This window comes from Terrapene carolina, unplaced genomic scaffold, assembly GCF_002925995.2.
Source record: "Terrapene carolina triunguis isolate 2854851 unplaced genomic scaffold, T_m_triunguis-2.0 Scaffold17, whole genome shotgun sequence".
Lineage (NCBI taxonomy): Eukaryota > Metazoa > Chordata > Testudines > Emydidae > Terrapene > Terrapene triunguis.
Window position 1 is genome coordinate 3,209,478 of NW_020664368.1, and position 20,752 is coordinate 3,230,229.

Here is a 20,752-nt window from a genome sequence, read left to right on the forward strand (position 1 = left end):
GAAAGCTTTCAAATTGTGGCCCAAATGTAACCAGTGGAGCAACGTCTGGCTGACTCTGCAGACAGCCTGAAATAATAACTCTGGGAACTCTAAATTGCCTTTATTCATCTCAGTTGGGGGGTACACTCTGCAGCCTAATAATGGTGATTTCAATGTCAACCCTGTTCCACAGCTGATCAGAGGAGAAGGCATAGGTTCATAGATTCTAAAGTTAGAAGGGACCACTGTGATCTTCTAGTCAGACCTACTTTATAACTCAGGCCATAGAACTTTCCCCAAAGAATCCCCGTTTGCATGATCAGCTGGTGTCTCTGCATGCGAGAATGCAAGAAAGAATTATTGTGAGGATCTGGTCAATCTGAGGAGCTTCTAGTTTTAGCATCTGGGTTAAATGGAGGTTAGTTTGTGGGTGGAGCCCGGACGAGTACTTTCCCTCCCTCCCCAATTTAACCCCTGAATATAGCTGCCTACAATGGGACCTTTAATAGCCTGAGAATTTCCTCCTATTCCTACCCCAGAGATACAAAGAAAATCGGTTTCACAGATTCAAAGAGAAGTTAGCACAGGCTATTTGGAACTGGGGTGGCCTTAATAACTGCAATCTAAAAATTTCATACAGTCCAAAGTCTGGAGAGGTTTTGGTTAACAATGGAGGGGCACAGGGAACTTTGGTTAGTGAGTGGGTTCAGGAAGCATCAAACTAAATATCTTTAGATCAAAGAAATGATTAATTCCACATGCCTGCCAGCTGTGAATCAATGCAATGCTAACATCTGGAAGCTGAACAGTTCAGATTTTATTCTCATTTGTTTGTTTGTAAAAGGAAAACCCATGCAAAATACTAGCGCAACAGTAAGGTTGAGAAACCATCTGCTGCTATTTTCGTCAAACCAAACAAAACCAAGGGGTTTTATTTTTCTGTAGCATCCTTAATACCCAATATCACAAAACGTTGAACAGAGAAAATCAGCTGCAAGATAAAGAGGCAAGGAAGATGTGTAAGATTTACAGAGGAAGTGGCTAACAATGGGTGGGGACTGAGACACAGCAAAATACTGTGTATGAGCCAGCAGTTGGAGTCAGTTTGGAGGTGGAGACTGAGAAGAGGCCAACACCAAATAAATTGAGTCAGCTGGCAGAAAGATGGGTAGATATTTGTCCTGGGAGTAGTGTGGAGTGAATCCAAAAAGACTGCTGGAAAGCCAGGAGAGAAATAAGTGCATTTTTACATATTATAATCACTGTATTATACTGAATGTTATATTTACTCTACTTCTATAGTTTTAAATATAGGATTTGGAGTTTTGAATGAAAATTCATGTGTGATTATGCATGTACTTTGTGTTTTTGTTATTGGTTACACATTGAATCTTTAGCTAACTCTGTAACTTCCAGTGAGTATATCATATGGAGATGGGAGAAGCATGTTGCTTATGTAAAGTGTAAAGCACACACACAAAGACACACACATCAGAATGCGCTACAACAAACAACACAACGTTTTCCAGATCCTGGGTTCTCCTGTTTTTATCTTTCTCTAGTTGTCTTTTCCTCCTCCACTTTTGTGTTTTTCTTTGTCCTTTCTGCATTTCCATGGGCCCTTTAGCTTTCAGCTTTTTTCTGTCCTATTTTTCTCTTTTCCCCCTCCCTTCTAGTTTTCATCCCTGCAGGTTTCAGCACCCACAGCAGCGAGGGTTTGCACATGGAAGAGCATCAGATTGCAGAGGAAAACTGACTAGAATTAGTCAGTTTCTGTCTGAATCAAACTTCTTACATGTGGGGCTGTTAGCAATGAAAAACTGACAACTGTAGCTGGTTTCCCTCTTCATCAAGTGCTGAGTTTTCCATCTTAGGTTCAGGTTTTGTCAGAAAATGAGAAGTGGATGGTCAGGCCAAGTGGTTGAAGCAGTAGTGGTCGGGCCTAATCGTCGGGCTGGGGACAGCAGCGAGCTGTCAGAGCAGGAATCGAGAACAGGGTTGGAACACGGCTGGAGCTGGAACAGGAGCAGGAAGAGGAACAGACTGGGGCTGGAACAGGAGCACTCTGTCAGAACTGCCAAGCTTCCAGTGACACTTCTAGGGAGATAGCGACGTTGAGCAGACTGGAGTGGCTGCTCTCAGTGAGAGCCTATATCCCTGTCTTTAGGGTCACCTGGTTAGACCATAGCCGGTGGATTGCCTGAGCCCTGGCTGATTGATGTGGAGCCCTCAGATAAGCATGCTCAGGGATGACTCAGGAAGCTCAGCAGCACTTATCCTCAGCGGCTTCACATCAACCCCCCACCACCCCCCCAAGAGACCTTAAAGCAGGCTTATCGGGGTGCGCTGATGGTACTCTCAAAGCAGGTTGAGTGCATGTATGTTTTCAGCTGGCTCCCTGATCATCTGACCATAACCCTTCCAATCAACACGATACATGAATTTGACTCCAAGATCTGCTTCACCATGTATTCCTCATGCCCCGGATCATGATGAGTAACAGGACAGGCTCCAGGCACCAGCTTAGGAAGCAGGTGTTTCGGGCGGCCAATACAAAGGGGCGGCACTCCGTCCGCTATTGGGGCGGCACATCCAGGTCTTCAGCGGAAATTTGGCTGTGGGTCCCCCAGTCCCTCTCTTCCTCTTTGAGCTGCCGCCGAAGAGAAAGAGAGGGAGTGAAGGACCCGCCGCTGAACTGCCGCTGAAGAATGGAGTGGCGCGATTGAGCTGCTGCCGAAATGCCGCCGATCGGCTTTTTTTTTTTCCGCTGCTTGGGGCGGCAGAAAACCTGGAGCCGGCCCAGATGGGTAGAGATGGCCGTTGTCTCATCCAGGGAAGGAGTTGTCAATGTCCTTTTTCAGCAAGGAGATGTGGAATACCAAGTGCATTTTCATCACCCTAGGCCAGGGGTCGTCAACTTCTGGCACGCGGCTCGCCAGGGAAAGCACCCTGGCAGGCCGGGCCAGTTTGTTTACCTGCCGCGTTGGCAGGTTCAGCCAATCGCGGCTTCCACTGGCCGCGGTTCGCCGTCCCAGGCCAATGGGGGCTGCGGAAAGCGGCGTGGGTGAGGGATGTGCTGGCCATGGCTTCCCACCGCCCCCATTGGCCTGGGATGGCGAACTGTGGCCAGTGGGAGCCGCGATCGGCCGAACCTGCTGATGCGGCAGGTAAACAAACTGGCCCGGCCTGCCAGGGTGCTTACCCTGGCGAGCCGTGTGCCAAAGGTTGCCGACCCTTGTCCTAGGCAGTTGGAGTTTGAAGACCACTGGGTTGATCTGCTAGTTGACCTGGAGTGGGCCAAGATGTCAGTGTCCAACTTCCTTGAAGGCCGGGTAGAATCAAAGTATTGTGCTGAGAGCCATACTTTATCTCCAACTGTGATTAGAGGGGTTGCCGTCCAATGAAGGTCAGCAAAACACTTGTAATCTCTTGTAGCTTCTTTTAGGTGGGGTTTCAATTCTTCCTGGCTACAGCGAAGGTGTTTGACTAGATCAGAGGTTGGAGATACATAGGAGGCTTGTGGCATGAATGGGTGAAACCAAGGGTAGGAACTGTAGTTGGCATAAAAAGGACTCTGGCAGGTTGCTCAGTGGTCGGAATTATTGTACGCGAATTCAGCAAAGAGAAGGAGGGAAACCCAGTCATTCTGTTGATAGTTAATAAAGCAGTGATGGTATTGCTCCAGAGTCTGGTTCACTCATTCAGTCTGTCCATGAGTCAGGGGGCATAAGCTGAAGACGCATGTAGTTCAGCATGCAGGATCTTGAACAACTCCTGTCAGAAGTGTGAAACAAACTGTGATCCTCAGTCAGATATAATATTAGATGGTAGGCCACAGAATCTGAAGACAGAGTTGAAAAACAGTTGGGCTGTTACTTCCGTGGTAGGAATTTTAAGTCACGGCATGAAATGAGACATTTTTGTAAGCAGGTCAACAACAACTATCCCTGCCCTGCAGCCTTCAGAATTGCGGAGGTCAACAATAAAATCCATGGAGATGGACAACAAGGCTGAGATGGAATTAGCAGTGGAATCAGAGCACCAGAGTGTTTGGTGCAGGGGGTCTTCATCTGAGCTCAGACCTCACAAGAGTTGATGTAGGACTCAATGGACAAATGTAGTTTTGGCCATCAGAAATATTGAAAGACCAGCTTCATTGTTTTCCAGTAGCTGAATTTGCCAGTCAGGGGCAAGTCATGGCATAGCCAGAGTATTGCTAGGCATGGTTCCCCATCTGGGTCATAGATCCAGTCCTTAAACATGAGAATCCCATTCTTGAAAGAGAATTTTGAGTCAGGAGCTAATTCCATACCAGTTGACATAAGGTTTAATGCAAATGGATTGTGGGATAGGAGAGGCTTCATGAGAAAAAGGAAGTCATTGTTCACCAACACATTGATGAAATGGCAAGGTTTCAAGACTGTGGCAGGTCAGGAGCTGTATTTTTCTTGTCCAAGTTCTCACTGTGACGTTATTAACATGAACTGTGACCGTATAGATCATTGTTACAACCAAGGTCCTATAGTTGCACCAAATCTTGTATAAAGGAGATCCAGTAAGGTGTCTATGGAAAGGTTATGATTTGCTGGTTATGATTATGCTATCTTTATGTGTGTATCATTTTTGTAGTTGAAGTTATGAATATTGGCTATGTACTTGTATCTCAATGTGTTTTGATTCTAAGTAGCCTCAGTGAAGCATTTGGTCAGCTTCTTGAGAAGGGACTATTCTCAGTAAGTGCCCAATCAACTGACAATGAATTTAGGTAGATGCCAATCCACATCTGAGCTTTCCTGGGAACGTTCAAACTAACTAGGAGGCTGGACTCGATGACCTTTCAAGGTCCCTTCCAGTTCTAGGAGATAGGATATCTCCATTAATTTATTTATAATTTATTTATAATGGTGTCAGCCTGCAAACTGAGTCATACATGGACATGTGACTTGCCCATGTGACTCCAGACTCCATCTTGCTGCTGTGATTTTCCACAGTAAGAACAAAAGGGGGTCTTTTCATGGGCAGAGAATATAAAAGGCCCTAAAACGAGTGTCTAAGGGAATTGCTTGTGTGACTTATGGTTAGCCAGTGGGGTAAAACTAAAGTCCCCTCTGTCTGGCTGGTTTGGTGTGCCTTAGAAGTGGAGAAATCCCAGCCTTGGGCTGTAACTGCCCTGCTCTGCAATTTGTCCTGAATTAATACTCTCAGAAGTGTCCCATCAAAGGCAGCATCGTTACACTCATCCTTGCAGGGCGATGCATCAGGTTTATCATTCCGGTTAACCAGCCAATAAGTCGGTGTAATCAGACCTGGAGAAAAAAAGAGACCACCAGATCTGATGCTGGTTGAGAGTCCTTTCAATGCACAGGTACTCCAGATTCTTGTGGTCTGTATACATCTGGACTGAGAAAGGAGCTCCTTCCAGGTGGTGATGCTATTCCTCAAAAGTAGTCTTGATGGCCGGTAGGTCTTTGTCACAGATTTCATAGCTTTGTTCCAGGAATAAAATGAGTTTCCGGGAATAAAATGCACATGAGTATAGCACATTCTGGGGCCTATGTTGCTGTGACAGTACTGCTCCCATCGCATAATTAGAGGCATCTGCTTTGTCAATTAAAGGTTTTGCCAGGTCTGGATGCACCCAGACGGGTGCCTTGTAAATGCTGCTTTTAATAGATCAAAGGCAGATTGGGCTTCCTGTGTCTAAGTAAATGTGGTATTCAGAAAGTCTTTGATGAATTTTTGGCAAAAGTTGGCAAACCCCAGTAAGCACTGGAAATTACGAAAGTTCTCTGTTTATCATGCAAAAGGGAGTTTTGTGGGCTTCCTTTGCATGTTTCTGCCTAACTCTTCTTAAAGAAACAGAGTGGGAGGCAGCCAGACAAGAGCAATCTACTTTGGCTGAACCTTCTTCCAGATGGAAGGGACAGGAAGAGGCTTTCAGTAGAGTTTTACACAAGGTGGCAGTACACCGTGAAAGGAATGGTTTGTCTAGCCTGCTGCCAGGTTTGCATGGAATCAGTCTGCGCACACTTACTGTAGAAGTCAATGTTTGCAAGTTGTGCAACCAATTGCTGTTGTTGCCACTGCTGGGCAGTATTAAGTAGAGCAAGAAAGTGGAAATTAAAGCAGCCACTTCCAGTGGCATGGCTGAGTCTAAAGAAGAACTTGCCATGGCAGTTGCTTTTCTGTCCTTCCTGTGTCATGTTACATGTGTATCTTCTTTCAAGCTATATGAAAGCTACAAAGACTTGAATCAAGGCTCCACTAGTAAAGCTGGTAAATTTGATCATCTGCTTAATGTGTCATCACTCTGCAACCAGTCAAACATTTTCTGGTCCAAACTATGGGCAAGTTATCATCTTTGTGCTTCATATATACTTAAAATATTGACATGTTCTTCTTGCAAAAAAACATTCAATGTTCAAGAAGCCTCAAAAGTGGTATCATATGGCTTAAAGAGATTGATGCAAAAGATATGCCACTTTGTACAGTCTCAAATGGGTTAAAGATACATAACTTCTTGTAGGGGCCTACTGTAACTATGTTTCACTGAAATGGGCATAGTTTGATTGTGCTACCAGGACTAGTTTCTAAGTTAAACTCATGAATATCTTTTTATATTCAATAAAGTGTTACATAGAATAGACGCATCCTTGATCAGGTGGGTGGTTTGAGGGTTTGGGACTGCTTTTTTTCCCTGTTAGCTAAACAGGATCTTCAAAGCATTGGAGGAAAAGATCCACAATATTTTTGGCAGCTGCAATCATGTTCCGATCTTGCCATTCACCTTCCAGAAACACATGAACTGAAAGATTGAGCCATTGTGCAAAGCATGCCACATGGGCAAAGCCACTTCCTGAAGTGCTTTAACAATGTGGTCACCATTGACAATGCATTGTGAAGAAGAAAGCCACACTCTTATTTCTTGTTTAAACTCTTCTTGCTAATACAGCCTAAAATCTTAACTTTCCAAAACAGATGTTCTTGTGTTTTGAAATGTATGTCAAAGGCATCCAAATCTTTGGGATGGTTCCCCTTAGTTTATATAAGACCGAGACCTAAATTAAAAAAAAATAGGGTTAGTGCCATTTTTAATTGTTTTGCAAGTGACAAGAGTGGATGTAGACAAAAACAATGAACAAAGACAACCATATAATCTAATGGCTCATCCACATATCAGCCATGCACTGATAAGTCTCCCCTTATCTTTTCTGGTGATTGCGTGTTTCAGGCTTGTGATGTATTTTTGTGAACATCAACAGAAGAGGAACTTGCAAAGACACAGAACCAGAAAGACACAATTCTTAGAATCTCTCATATCCACAGCATTACCTAAATAACCTTAGAAAAAGATAGCACTAGTGCTGGGTGGAGAAAAGGCATACCCATCTGGTAACCATTGGCTGTTTGTTGAAAAGTTAAAAGACATTTGTTCTCATGGGCTGCATCTTGCCAGCTGAAGTTCTAAGCTTGAGGGGTACAGTATAATTTCAGGCATTTTATTTCCAGTTCCCTTTGGGGAATGGACTGGTGGAGAAAGTATAGTTTGCTAAGAGACTCCTACAGGGAAAAGACCTCATGATGAGGTATAGGGCAAGTCCCATGTCAATCACTGGAGCAAGCCTAGTTCAGCTGATTATCCATTGACAAATCAGAGCTGTGCTGCCAACTTTAGAGAGAAATCTTTGTCCTGAGTGGCTCTGCTAAAAGATGTGAGGTTGAGAGATACCAAACTGAAGAGGTTTAAGGCTTTTTTCTCTATTACTTGGAATGCCTCTGGAAGTTTACCAGGACACCCCATACCAATTAAAAACTGGATGAAGGAATATATTGGAAAATGCCTTCTGTTATCTGAACATAGCTGCACACCAAGATCCTTCCATTGTTATGTAACCCGATGACAACAATTACTACATGACTCAAGGGCACTCATAGCACTTCATTAGTGAAGGCAGATAGTCCTGTTGAGAAAAATCCAAAATATACTCATCAGAACCCTACTACTGCACCTATGGGGTTTGATAATCCAAGTGAATTAAAACCCTCCTCAAGGCCAAAAGATGGCAAGATCTGGATGCACAGAAACCAGCGATTCATCTGGATCTATAAGTTGTGGTAAATTTCATGTTTACTTGCTTATACAGAAAATGGGAGACTGAGACAAGGGTATGCATACTAGCCAGACTATAGGAAAGACTGGGGGAAAGTTTTGAGTAGAAGCTCTACAGTGAAATAGGCACAAAGAAGCTTTAGGGATAATACAGCTTTTCTTATTCTAATAAGGCTTCTTGTTCAGTGCTAAAAGGAAGTGACTCTAAGATTCTCCACCATTATCACATGATGAATAGCACTGCCAGTATCTGTTGTTACTTGAGCAGCAGCAGACACAGCATTCTACTTGCCTTTTTCCAGGGTAACTCCGATTTTCACTTTCGGAAATGGATTCAACATTAATTTTCAAAAAAATCAACAAAGGTGGCTGCATTGTATTTTCAGATTTCTTGGTTCCAGAACTTCCCCCTCTACTAGTAACAACCCTTTTACTGCAAAAGCATGAATATAATGAGCTTTGCGCAGTGGCAGTATCGTAGCCTGTGAGGTGAAGTCTATGCATGTCCCACTGCATTTACTACTAGCGGCTGCCTAGATCCTGCGAATAACCACAGTACAAGTTGTTTGGCAACTGGATTGCTGGATCTGGATATTTGTCTAGGTCTGTCTACTAAAGCAAAGGTAGAATATTTTTCTTAGATATGAAATTATCATTACCATTGATCTGCCCCCCAGTGACCACTTTCCTAATTGGGTTGCTCATCATTTTGGGGCAACAGAAAAGGCTATTTAACTGTTTTCACAACTGACATGCATATAAGGGGTAAGGAGAACATATCAAAGTACTGCAGGCACAAGCACTCTCAAGGTAAGAACCCCTCCAAACATGCATGTACACACGGACAAATTAGTGTTGGTACAAATGGGTGCCCTTATTAATTAAACAAATATATGTCTTGGCAGCTGTTATATAACAGCACAGAGGCAGTTGGCAGGGGCAAACCGAATGAAAGGCACATCAGGTGGCTAAGTATTAGCAGCAGAAGAACACAGTGACGTCCTTAAGAAGCAAAGATGCTCTTATTAAGCAAATACGTAACTGGCTCCAGCACAGCATGGCAACAACCGGCAGGAAAGAAGTGGCACGATGTTGCAGATGGAGCACTTCCCCCAAAATCACAGATGGCAGAATTGTGAGCACTTGTTATTGAAGCAACCATTTAACTTGGCAGAGCTGAAGACCAGTTGGACAGCAAGAGTTGGCAGGAAAGAACAGAAAGCAGCACAGAATGGGAACATTCAACTGCTCACACCCCAACAGTTGTACTAGCAAAAGGGGTTGCCCCCTTCCTGTGCGTCATATTAGAGAGTAGTTCTTTCAAAAGGATTTTAACTGTCTGCTCCTTTTTTCAGAGCCTGAGATTTAATGTGGTTGTTTTTTGTCTCTGCATCTCCTTATTGAAAAAGTGAGCTTTTCAGAGCTGCTTTAAGTGTATGGGAAGAACATTTCTCATCTCTGTCTCTTTAAGATCCATTTTTAATATAAATCTTTTGTTTGTTCTTCAAAAGTTGTCATTGTTCTGTCTTGCAGATCACTCATTAGATGAATCAGGAAGTTACTCTTGTTTTGGGATAGATAGGAAGAATGTGGCCCTGAAAATATTACTGCTCAGGGCATCTACTAAACCAACACTGTGCAAGTGGACCCAGACATACCTATCTCATAGAACTGGAAGGGACCTTGAAAGGTCATCGAGTCCAGCTCCCTGCCTTCACTAGGAGGACCAAGTACTGATGTTGTCCCAGATCCCTAAGTGGCCCCCTCAAGGATTGAACTCATAACCCTGGGTTTAGCAGGCTATTCCTCCCCCCTCCCATGATATGTGATAGTGTTCAGTGCTTATCTACAATGTTCACATGGGTTCAAAGTTAAGCATAATGTGTTTGCACATTCTTAACTTGATTTAGTAATTTTTATGAATGTATTTAATATATATCATCATGTCTTTTTCTGTAATTCACATTGTTAAATCATATTTATATCACATTGTTAATGTTAATAATTATAGTTTCAACAGTTCAGAAAATGTTTGTATCTCTGTATGGCTATCTATATCCCTTTAAAAATAGTTTTAAAAATAAAAACCTAAACTATAACATATTCACCCTTTATATGTGTGATATAGTGATATGGATAATTAGTCTATGTGTGGCATTTGTAGCATACCCATGACTGTAATATCTAGATGATTATGTATCAAAATACATCTGCCAACAACAGATATATGTTCTGGGTTATTTCTCATTTTCTTTACCATTCCATATAGTCCTATCAATACATCTGTTTCTGAAGACTGAACAAGCTAATTGAAAAGCTCAACAAGGTTCATTTCCATCTCCACTTAGATAACTCTAGTGTCCTGGACCTATCCAAAATAGGTATCATGCCAAGATATGAAGCAGACCACACTGGCAACACTAATGGATGATCGTTTCCTGCCCATAGACAAGGGCTACATATCCAAATTGATATTGCTGGTCTCCTCCGCAACACCTCTATGGTTAAACATGGAATGGTGCTGAATCCCATCAGAGCTGTGGCAGAAGTAAGTGACGCTGTGCTTAGATGACTTCATTCATTCCTTTCAATCTGCACCCACAGAATCAACATGGGCACTGGATTTACAGCCTTCAGGCCCCTCACTTGTGGAGTTTTACAAGGAGCTGTCATCAGTACACAGCTGATGTTCGTCATCTTCTCGTTAGATGCAAACACCACCAAACTGTCCAAGCCCTGGTCTACACTACAAGATTGGGTTGAATTTAGCAGCGTTAGATCGATTTAACTCTGCACCCGTCCACATGATGAAGCCATTTTTGTCGACTTAAAGGGCTCTTAAAAACGATTTCTGTACTCCTCCCCGACGAGGGGATTAGCACTGAAATCGACATCACTGGGTTGAATTTGGGGTAGTGTGGACGCAATTCGATGGTATTGGCTTCCGGGAGCTATCCCAGAGTGCTCCATTGTCACCGCTCTGGACAGCACTCTCAAATCAGATGCACTGGCCAGGTAGACAGGAAAAGCCCCGCAAACTTTTGAATTTCATTTCCTGTTTGGCCAGCGTGGCAAGCTGATCAGCACAGGTGACCGTGCAGAGCTCATCAGCAGAGGTGACCATGGAGACCCAGAATCGGAAAAGAGCTCCAGCATGGACCGAACAGGAGGTACTGGATCTGACCGCTGTATGCGGAGACGAATCCGTGCTATCAGAACTCGGTTCCAAAAGACGAAATGCCAAATTATTTGAAAAAATCTCCAAGGGCATGAAGGACAGAAGCTATAACAGGGACCCGCAGCAATGCCGCATGAAACTTAAGGAGCTCAGGCAAGCCTACCAAAAAACCAAAGAGGCAAACGGCCGCTCTGGGTCAGACCCCCAGACGTGCCGCTTCTATGATGAGCTGCATGCAATTCTAGGGCGTGCCCCTACAACTACCCCACCCCGTTCGTGAACTCCTGCAAGGGGGGAGTCTCACGCAACAGGGATGAGGATTTTGGGGACGAGGAAGATGAGGAGGAGGAGGAGGGTAGCACACAGCAGGCAAGCGGAGAAACCGTTCTCCTCGACAGCCAGAAACTGTTTATCACCTTGGAGACAATACCCTCCCAACCCTTGCAAGACGGGCTCCCGGACCTTGAAGGCAGAGAAGGTACCTCTGGTGAGTGTACCTTTGTAAATATAATACATGGTTTAAAAGCAAGCGTGTTTAATGATTAATTTGCCCTGAAGACTTTGGGATGCATTCGCGGCCAGTACAGCTACTGGAATGCATTCAAGCAACATCCGTTCTTTATCTCTCTGTGTTATTCTCAGGAGAGTGATATCATTCATGGTCACCTGGTTGAAATAGGGGAATTTTATTAACGGGACATTCAGAAGTGGCCGTTCCTGCTGGGCTGTGTGCCTGTAGCTGAAAAGAAATCATCCCCGCTGTTAGCCACGTGGTGGGGGGAGGGGTGAAGCGATCATCCCAGAGAATTGGGTTTGAGGGGGAGTTTAGTTGGGTTTGTGCTGCATGTTAACCCGAAACCGCAGCCCCTCCTTTTAAATGGCCAACCCATTTTAAATGGCCAACCCAACGGGTGCTTGGTATGGGAAATGAGGGCGCTGCTGTTTGAAACCATTCCCACATGTTATGAAGGTTAAAGAAGCCAAAAGACTGTGGCTTACCATGGCTGCTTGCAAGCCAAATTCAGTTTCCCGGCCCTGGGTGTGTGATCTCTCACACCAAACTGACAGGCCCTCAACATAAGAGGCAAAATGCAACCTTGTACCTAAAGCACATGTGCTATGTAACGTTAACAGCTTGGTTCACCGTGAAAGAGTCTACCCATTCTCTAAAAATGTGTCTTTTTAAATATTACTCTCCCTTTTTTTTCCTCCCACAGCTGCAAATGTTTCAACGCTCCCCCTATCATCTCCGTCCCAGAAGCTAGTGCAGATAAGAAGGCGAAAAAAACGCACTCGCAATGAAATGTTCTCTGAGCTCATGCAGTCCTCCCGCACTGAAAGAGCTCAGTAAAATGCGTGGAGGCAGACAATGTCAGAGACCAGGAAAGCACAAAATGAATGCCAGGACAGGTGGCAGGAGCAAGAGGAGAGGTGGTAGGGGCAAGAGGAGAGGTGGCAGCAGCATGATGAGAGAAGGCAGGATGCAATGCTGAGGCTACTGGAGGATCAAACTGATATGCTCCGGCGTCTGGTGGAGCTGCAGGAAAGGCAGCAGGAGCACAAACCACCACTGCAGCCCCTGTGTAACCAACCGCCCTCCTCCCCAAGTTCCATAGCCTCCTCACCCAGACGCCCAAGAACGCGGGGGGGGAGGGCTCCGGGTACCCAACCACTCCACCCCAGAGGACTGCCCAAGCAACAGAAGGCTGGCATTCAATAAGTTATGAAGTGCAGTGTGGCCTTGTCCTTCCCTCCTCTCCTCCTCCCCCACCCCACCCGGTGCTTCCCTCCTCCCCCCACCCCTCCAAGGCTACCTTGGAAGTTATCCCCCTATTTGTGTGATGAATTAATAAAGAATGCATGAATTTGAAACAACAATGACTTTATTGCCTCTGCAAGCAGTGATCGAAGGGGGGAGATCTCGGCTGGCTTACAGGGAAGTAGAGTGAACCAAGGGGGCGGGTTTTCATCAAGGAGAAACAAACAGAACTTTCACACCCGTAGCCTGGCCAGTTATGAAACTGGTTTTCAAAGCTTCTCTGATGCGCAGCGCGCCCTGCTGTGCTCTTCTAACTGCCCTGGTGTCTGGCTATGTGTAATCAGTTGCCAGGCGATTTGCCTCAATCTCCCACCCCGCCATAAACGTCTCCCCTTTACTCTCACAGATATTGTAAGCAGTAATAACAATGGGAATATTGGTTTCGTTGAGGTCTGAGCGAGTCAGTAAACTGCGCCAGTGACCTTTTAAACGTCCAAATGCACATTCTACCACCATTCTGCACTTGCTTAGCCTATAGTTGAACAGCTCCTGACTACTGTCCAGGGTGCCTGTGTATGGCATCATGAGCCATGGCATTAAGGGGTAGGCTGGGTCCCCAAGGATAACTATAGGCATTTCAACATCCCCAACGGTTATTTTCAGGTCTGGAAAGTAAGTCCCTTGGTGCAGCTGTTGGACAGACCAGAGTTCCTGAAGATGCGAGTGTCATGTACCTTTCCCGGACACATTGATGTTGGTGAAACGTCCCTTGTGATCCACCAGGGCTTGCAGCACCATTGAAAAGTACCTCTTTCAGTTTATGTACTGGCTGCCAAGGTGGTCCAGTCCCAAGATAGGGATATGCATTCCGTCTATCGCCTCACCACAGTTAGGGAATCCCATTGCAGCAAAGCCATCCACTATGACCTGCACGTTTCCCAGAGTCACTACCCTTGATAGCAACAGCTCAGTGATTGCATTGGCTACTTGGATCACAGCAGCCCCCACAGTAGATTTGCCCACTCCAAATTGATTCCCGACTGACCGGTAGCTGTCTGGCGTTGCAAGCTTCCAGAGGGCTATCACCCTCGCTTGTGAACTGTGAGAGCTGCTCTCATCTTGGTATTCTTGCGCTTCAGGGCAGGGGAAAGCAAGTCACAAAGTTCCATGAAAGTGCCCTTACGCATGCGAAAGTTTCGCAGACACTGGGAATCATCCCAGACCTGCAACACTATGCGGTCCCACCAGTCTGTGCTTGTTTCCCAGGCCCAGAATCAGCATTCCACGGCATGAGCCTGCCCCATTGCCACCAGGATGTCCAAATTGCCAGGGCCCGTGCTTTGAGAGAAGTCTGTGTCCATGTCCTCATCACTCTCGTCACCGCGCTGCCGTCACCTTTTTGCCTGCTTTTGCAGGTTCTGGTTCTGCACATACTGTAGGATAACGCGCAAGGTGTTTACAATGCTCATAACTGCCATGGTGATCTGAGCAGGCTCCATGCTTGCCGTGGTATGGCGTCTGCAGCAGAGCAGGACCTGCGAGACCACCAGGAGACCAGGAGAGCAGAGCGGTAGCGGAAGCGGTGGTTGGAAGACCAGTTTTTCTGACCTATTGCACCATCTGTGGCCAGAGCAGGAGAGCAGAGTGGCAGCGGAAGTGGTCGTTCAATGACAACAGTTAGCAGTCCTACTGCACCATCTGCTGAAAGCAGTATGGCGCCTGCACGGAAAAAAGGCACGAAACGATTGTCTGACATTGTTTTCACAGAGGGAGGGGCGACTGACGACATGTACCCAAAACCCCCCGCAACAATGTTTTTGCACCATCAGGCATTGGGAGCTCAACCCAGAATTCCGATGGGCGGCGGAGACTGCAGGAACTGTGGGATAGCTACCCACAGTGCAACACTCCGAAAGTCGACACTAGCCTCGGTACTGTGGACGCACTTCGCCGACTTAATGCGCTTAGTGGGGACACACACAATCGACTATATAAAATCGCTTCCTAAAACATCGACTTCTATAAATTCAACCTAATTTCATAGTGTAGACATACCACAAGAGCCTGGTCAAGATTACCAGCTGTATGAAGACCATATGTCTGAAACTGAATCCAGGAAAGACTGAGGAGGTGCTGTAAGATAGAAGTGCTTTTAAGAACTCATTATCTCCATAATACTGTCCTTGATTATCCATTTTTTAAAAAGGTCTAATTTTTAGTAATCTGGTCCGGTGGGAGTGAAACAAAATGTTAAACACAAGAAGAAAAACATTCTTATCTGGTAATAGATAGGTTGGTAGGGTGATCTTAATCCAGTTGAAAATAGAAAGGCAAAACTTAAGGTTTGGGAAATCTGTTACTGTGGCCAAAGAGATACTGTAGCCCATGTGAGAAAGAGACACTGTGTATCTGTTAAACAGGTTTGGTGTGGTACTGGCCAGCAAAATAAAGTAGAACCTCCAAAAGGAAAATAAAATGTCAAGTTCTCACTTTGTGAGTAAATGATTAACTTGCTGTTATATCCCCAAGCTGTTCACAATGATGAAATAAAGACAACTAGAAAAGAAATATAAAACACCTATTTGCCATTACTGTATGAGTGAAACATAAGCATAGCACATTGTACTGTATTATGGCATATCCACTGAATTTCTTTGTTGGAAGTTGCAAGGGGATTAGCTACAAGACCCTAGTTCACGGTCAAATACATGCAGATGTCATGGCTGGGAAATGTTTGCAACACTGCAATCCATAATAATAACTCCTAGCATTCATATAATGTTTTCCTTCTTCAGTGTGCTTTACAAACATAACTAATGCATCCTCACAAAACCCCTGTGAGGCATGCAGGCGTTTCAGTCTCAATTTAACAGCTAGGGAAGCTGAACCTCAGAAGTTAAATGACTTGCCCAAAGCCACAGAGAAAGCCATTGTGGACCTAAGCCAAAGCTCACTGAAATCAACAAGAGTCTTTCATTAACTTCATTGAGCTTTGGATCAGGCCTCATGAGAAGTGAAATTAGTTTTCAGGAGCTCCTGACTATGCCTCTGTCTCACCACATGCACCTATCAGGGGACAGAGATGCCAGAGCATCTTGAAATATAGCACAGAAATATTGGCCCTATGCAACCTTTATACATCCTACATGAGTACAACCAGATGGTAGTGTTTTCCACTGGCTTCTAGAAAGCCCCTGAGAGATGCATTAGCAGCATGGAGAACTTTGCCTGATTCCTTGCATCTTTCAGAATGTGTTGGTCCTGCTGTGGATGCTGCATATAGTTACCTATCTGGGTGTGACATGATAGAAGGTATCGCATTCAGTACTATGCAATGTTACTTTTTGTTTGTGATGGAACTATCCAGGCACTTCTGGTAGCAAGTTGTAAGGATGGGCTTCTATCCACCGCAGGCTGCCTTTGGGAGATCATGGCCTGCTGTGACTGTCAGCAGTGTGACTTTTAAAAATGCAAGTGAGAAAATTAGAATCGCCTAAGGATTCGTGTGAATTGCATCCCGTCCTTTCACCTCTGCGTTTATCTCACAGCACTCCCGAAACATGAATGTTTAATATGGCAGCCACTGCCTCCCATGAAATAAATGGCAGCTGTGGAGTTTCAAAGCATAATCTGGAAGCAATGTACATGCCTCTATATTAAAAAAAAAAAAGAAAGAAAAAGGGAAAAAATTCACACCCAGAGCAAATCCTTTTTCATAAGCCCACTTATTAGAAAAAAGTAATGTAATATCATGAGCTTTCATTAATACTAGTCTTCAATAAGCCTAAAGCAAATTCTTGCTTGCTGTGCGCTTGCTATAAAACAGAATGGCTTGAAAGCAGAACATAGTCAGTGTTGGGGCAATCGGGAGTGTGCAGCGGAACTAGAGAGTATTTCTACTGGCATAGCAGTTCTCAGCCAGAGCATTTTGACCTTTGGTTTTTTGTTATGTAAATTTGGTAAAAGAGGATTACTGGTATTTCAGCAAATAATAATACAGAGATCATATTTAGCACTTTGCAGTGTGCTTTACACCTACAAAGTGCTAAACACACTTGAGTTAATCTTTGCAGGTAGGGAAGTGTTATTATACTTGCTTTATAGCTGCAGAGCAGTTAGTACACTTGCCCAGGGCCACACAGCATATCAGTGCCGGACCGAGGATTACAATTGAGGATTTCCAGGTTCTTGGGTCTATGCGTGGACCAATCATCATGCTGCCTCATAACAAGGTGTAGTTCAAGTTTGCCAATTTGTGCTCTCAAAAAAAGACAGTTTCTCTCTTTGTCCAAAGCACACTCCCAAGCTGCTGAACTAACTCCTGACTTTGCATGCATCATTAAATACTTCGCAATTGCTATCCAGTAAGCTCTGCAGAAAACCTGTGGACAACCCAAGTAACTCACTTTTCTTTTAAATGATTGATGACATCAAATAGCAGCAGTGTTGTGCCAACAAAGAGATCGCTCTCTCAAAATATTTTATTTATTGTGCCTCAAGAAACCAAAAAACACGTTTCTAACAAATGAGAATTTAAAAAATTGACTTCGTGTTCATCTAAAACATCTGCTTATTCTAATTCAGGATGCCACAGGTTTGGTGCTATAAAATCCAACTAAATTTCAGATTTAAACAATATGTATGTAATGTTTGGCAAAGAGATGTATGAAGGGTGTATGAAAACCAAATATGCATTTCATTTGAATTTACTTAAGGGAACTATAAATATGTATTTAATAATAGGTGTGTTTAAGAGAATTTACTAAACCAGCTAAATACCAGCTTGAGAATAAGTTAATTCTCAGCTTCAAACAAGACCTTATTAGGTGCAGTACCAACTTTAGTTTCCAAGAAAAAAACATTTGGAATTTTTGTCAGGCCAGACTTATATAAAACACACTTAGAAGTGGAGCTTTTTCCATGGTGTTCATAAATCAAGGTCTCTTATGTGAGAAGACTAAGTTTTGTTAAAACTGACAATTAGATATAGAGGGCATATCAGTGTTAAATGATATTCTTCCCACATTCTGGGTCAGAAGGCAGTGTAAACATCACACTGGCATTATAAAACAGAAAATTGCATTCTAGATAATAACAGAGCTTCATGGTGCATGGTTTTACACGTTAATGTGCTGTGTTGCACTCAGTCATATTAATATTTTAAATGATATAACATTTCCTCCTTTATGCATAGTTTTAATTTGTTTTCAGTGGGCTGGATGGCTGAAATGCAGCCTTTTTTTTTTCTTTTTCCTTTTTTTATCCAGTGATACCTAGAAAAAAAGCCTAGAGCAAAACGGTTTGTGCAGGAAAATGGAAACAAGAAGTAGTTTCAAGATTTATAAGCCAAGGTTTTATGTGATGTATTTACAGATTCAATCTGTGTGCCAGGCTTTGATCCAAGCCTCAGCATGATGACTGGAATAACTCCAATTAACCCGATGATACCAGGCATGGGGTTAGTACCGCCGCCACCACCGACAGATGTGCCTGTAGTCAAAGAAATAATTCACTGCAAAAGCTGTACACTCTTCCCTCCAAACCCAAGTAAGTGGATCTGATGAAAGAATGCTTGTCAATCTTGTTTTCTTTATATTTTGCATAAAATGTTTTTAGGTGCCAAACAGTATTTGAGCACATTTTCTTTATAAATACAAAAGGAACCACAGTGGCATGTATGCAAGAAATAGAACTGATTTAATAAAGTTAATAATTTTTGGATATGCGCTGGTAACTAAAATGTTTCCAACCAAATTGTATGTAAGTGTTGCGTGTATGCAGTGTGGTAGAATATTAGAACATGTTCATTCATCTTTACAAATACAAGGGCAAACATAGGAATACATTGTATAAGAAAAGAAAGTGGATTAATCTAACAAAGCTGAAGGAGACTTGAAGTCTCACTTAGTTTTAATAAGCCATTCCCCTCTGTATTTCTTTTTCATTTCTATGCCACTCATTCAAATCCAGCACAAGTCAGTAGCGATGGAAAATTGTCACTGTTTGATGGTTATTCACTGGCCCTTATGAATTGTGTGGTTCTCTTAGTCTAGTTCCCATGATCAGGTGTCCACATCACAAAAACAGCACACAGATGAGGCACCATTGTTGACAGTCTGAGAAGAACAGGAGTACTTGTGGCACCTTAGAGACTAACAAATTTATTAGAGCATAAGCTTTCGTGGGCTACAAGTGGGTTGTAGCCCACGAAAGCTTATGCTCTAATAAATTTGTTAGTCTCTAAGGTGCCACAAGTACTCCTGTTCTTTTTGCGGATACAGACTAACACGGCTGCTACTCTGAAACCAGTCTGAGAAGAGAGACTTCAGTGAGAATGAGCATGAAGACTCACCTATTGCCTCACCCCCTAGAGGGGTTCCCTCTGAGTTGTGGGGAAGGTGGGTTGGTAAGGAGATACTGGGAAGCTTACACAACGGTCATCCACTGTGTACCTCTTCTGGGGTAGACTTTGCAAAGTGCCCACTGGCTGTAGTAAGTGGTGATGAGCTGAGCTGCCCGCAGAGAACACTTGGGAACTCCCCAGGGCACAGAAGGAATGTCACGGCATACGGCATAGTCACCCCAGGCTGGTGGCCAAATCTGGGGCTTGACATGTAGAGAGGGCAAATCTACAGCTCCATCTCCCTGCCCTTTTAAAGCACCATATTTGCCCTGGGAAGCAGTCCCTATGCTCCCTTGAGTGCAGGGACTGGAATCTTGCATGGGCTGTGCAAATGAAAGATGGACTCTTCCCACTGAGCAAGGCAGAATCTTGTGACTAAATCAAAGGACTTCAGTTCCTAGGGTCATCAGTTGGTGCCTTTCACCAGCACCATGGGAAAAAAAGAAAGCGAGGCAAACAGAATTTTGCTCTGTGTTTGTACTGTACCTAGCCCATTGTTTAAGCAAACAGACTGGGTTTCAAAAACAATTAAAAGAATAACCTCACTCACTGTATTTAAGTGCCAAATAACTAATTCATATTAATCAATGTTGGCTTGTAACTGTTTTTCCCCCCCAGAAAAGTGCTCTAGTAATCTACATATAAACGAGGTGAAACATTATGACAATGTACACTCTATCTTTTATATAGCCTCCAAAAATTTAAGTTTGCTCATTTAAATGTAAATGATAATTTTTTTTTAAAGTCACTTCATCCTGTGGTGTTTCACAGCCAAATGAGTATTCTGTGTGCTGTTAGGTTATCCTTCCCTTGCTCTAGCCTCTGTTCTATTATCTGGCAACAAGACAAAGTAGATAACCGGCAGAGGGTTTTCATCATGTTGTCATTTCATCGTGTTTCCCACTCTGTTTTGCTGTTTGCTATGCTTCTGTATTACAAAAGAGAAATGAAATTATGCTAAGACTGGGTAACATCTTCAAACCTGAGTGCCTGAAGTTAGGCTCCCGTGTCCATATGCAGGCACCTAAACAAATGTGGCCTGATTTTCATCACCCATCGATTTGAGTTGGTGTTGTGTAAAAAATTAGAGATGACGAGCCAGGGTGGCTGAGTTCAGACCCAGCTCAGATTTATACTAGAGTTTAGGGTTTGTGTCTGAGGTCATGTCAGCACTAAGGTTCCTCTCATCCAAAATATCACAGACTTTTCTTGTGGGATTTCAATTGAATCCAAGTAGGAAAATAGACCCCTTTGGGTTCTGGATCTGACCTGGACAGCAAATCATAATGGCAGGGATTTGACTCTGAAACCATCAATCAAAAT

The 20,752-nt window shown here is 43.8% G+C and overlaps 1 protein-coding gene across 3 annotated transcripts in view; it reads left to right on the forward strand.

The window, feature by feature from the left end:
* LOC112103180 (ecto-NOX disulfide-thiol exchanger 1) overlaps positions 1-20,752 on the forward strand; it is a 490,675-nt gene that overhangs the window by 327,668 nt on the left and 142,255 nt on the right. For all 3 annotated transcript variants that reach the window (XM_026650334.1, XM_026650367.2, XM_026650284.2), the window contains exon 6: positions 18,400-18,573. In XM_026650334.1, the coding sequence (XP_026506119.1) occupies positions 18,400-18,573 (174 nt within the window). The remainder of the gene's footprint in view (positions 1-18,399; positions 18,574-20,752) is intronic.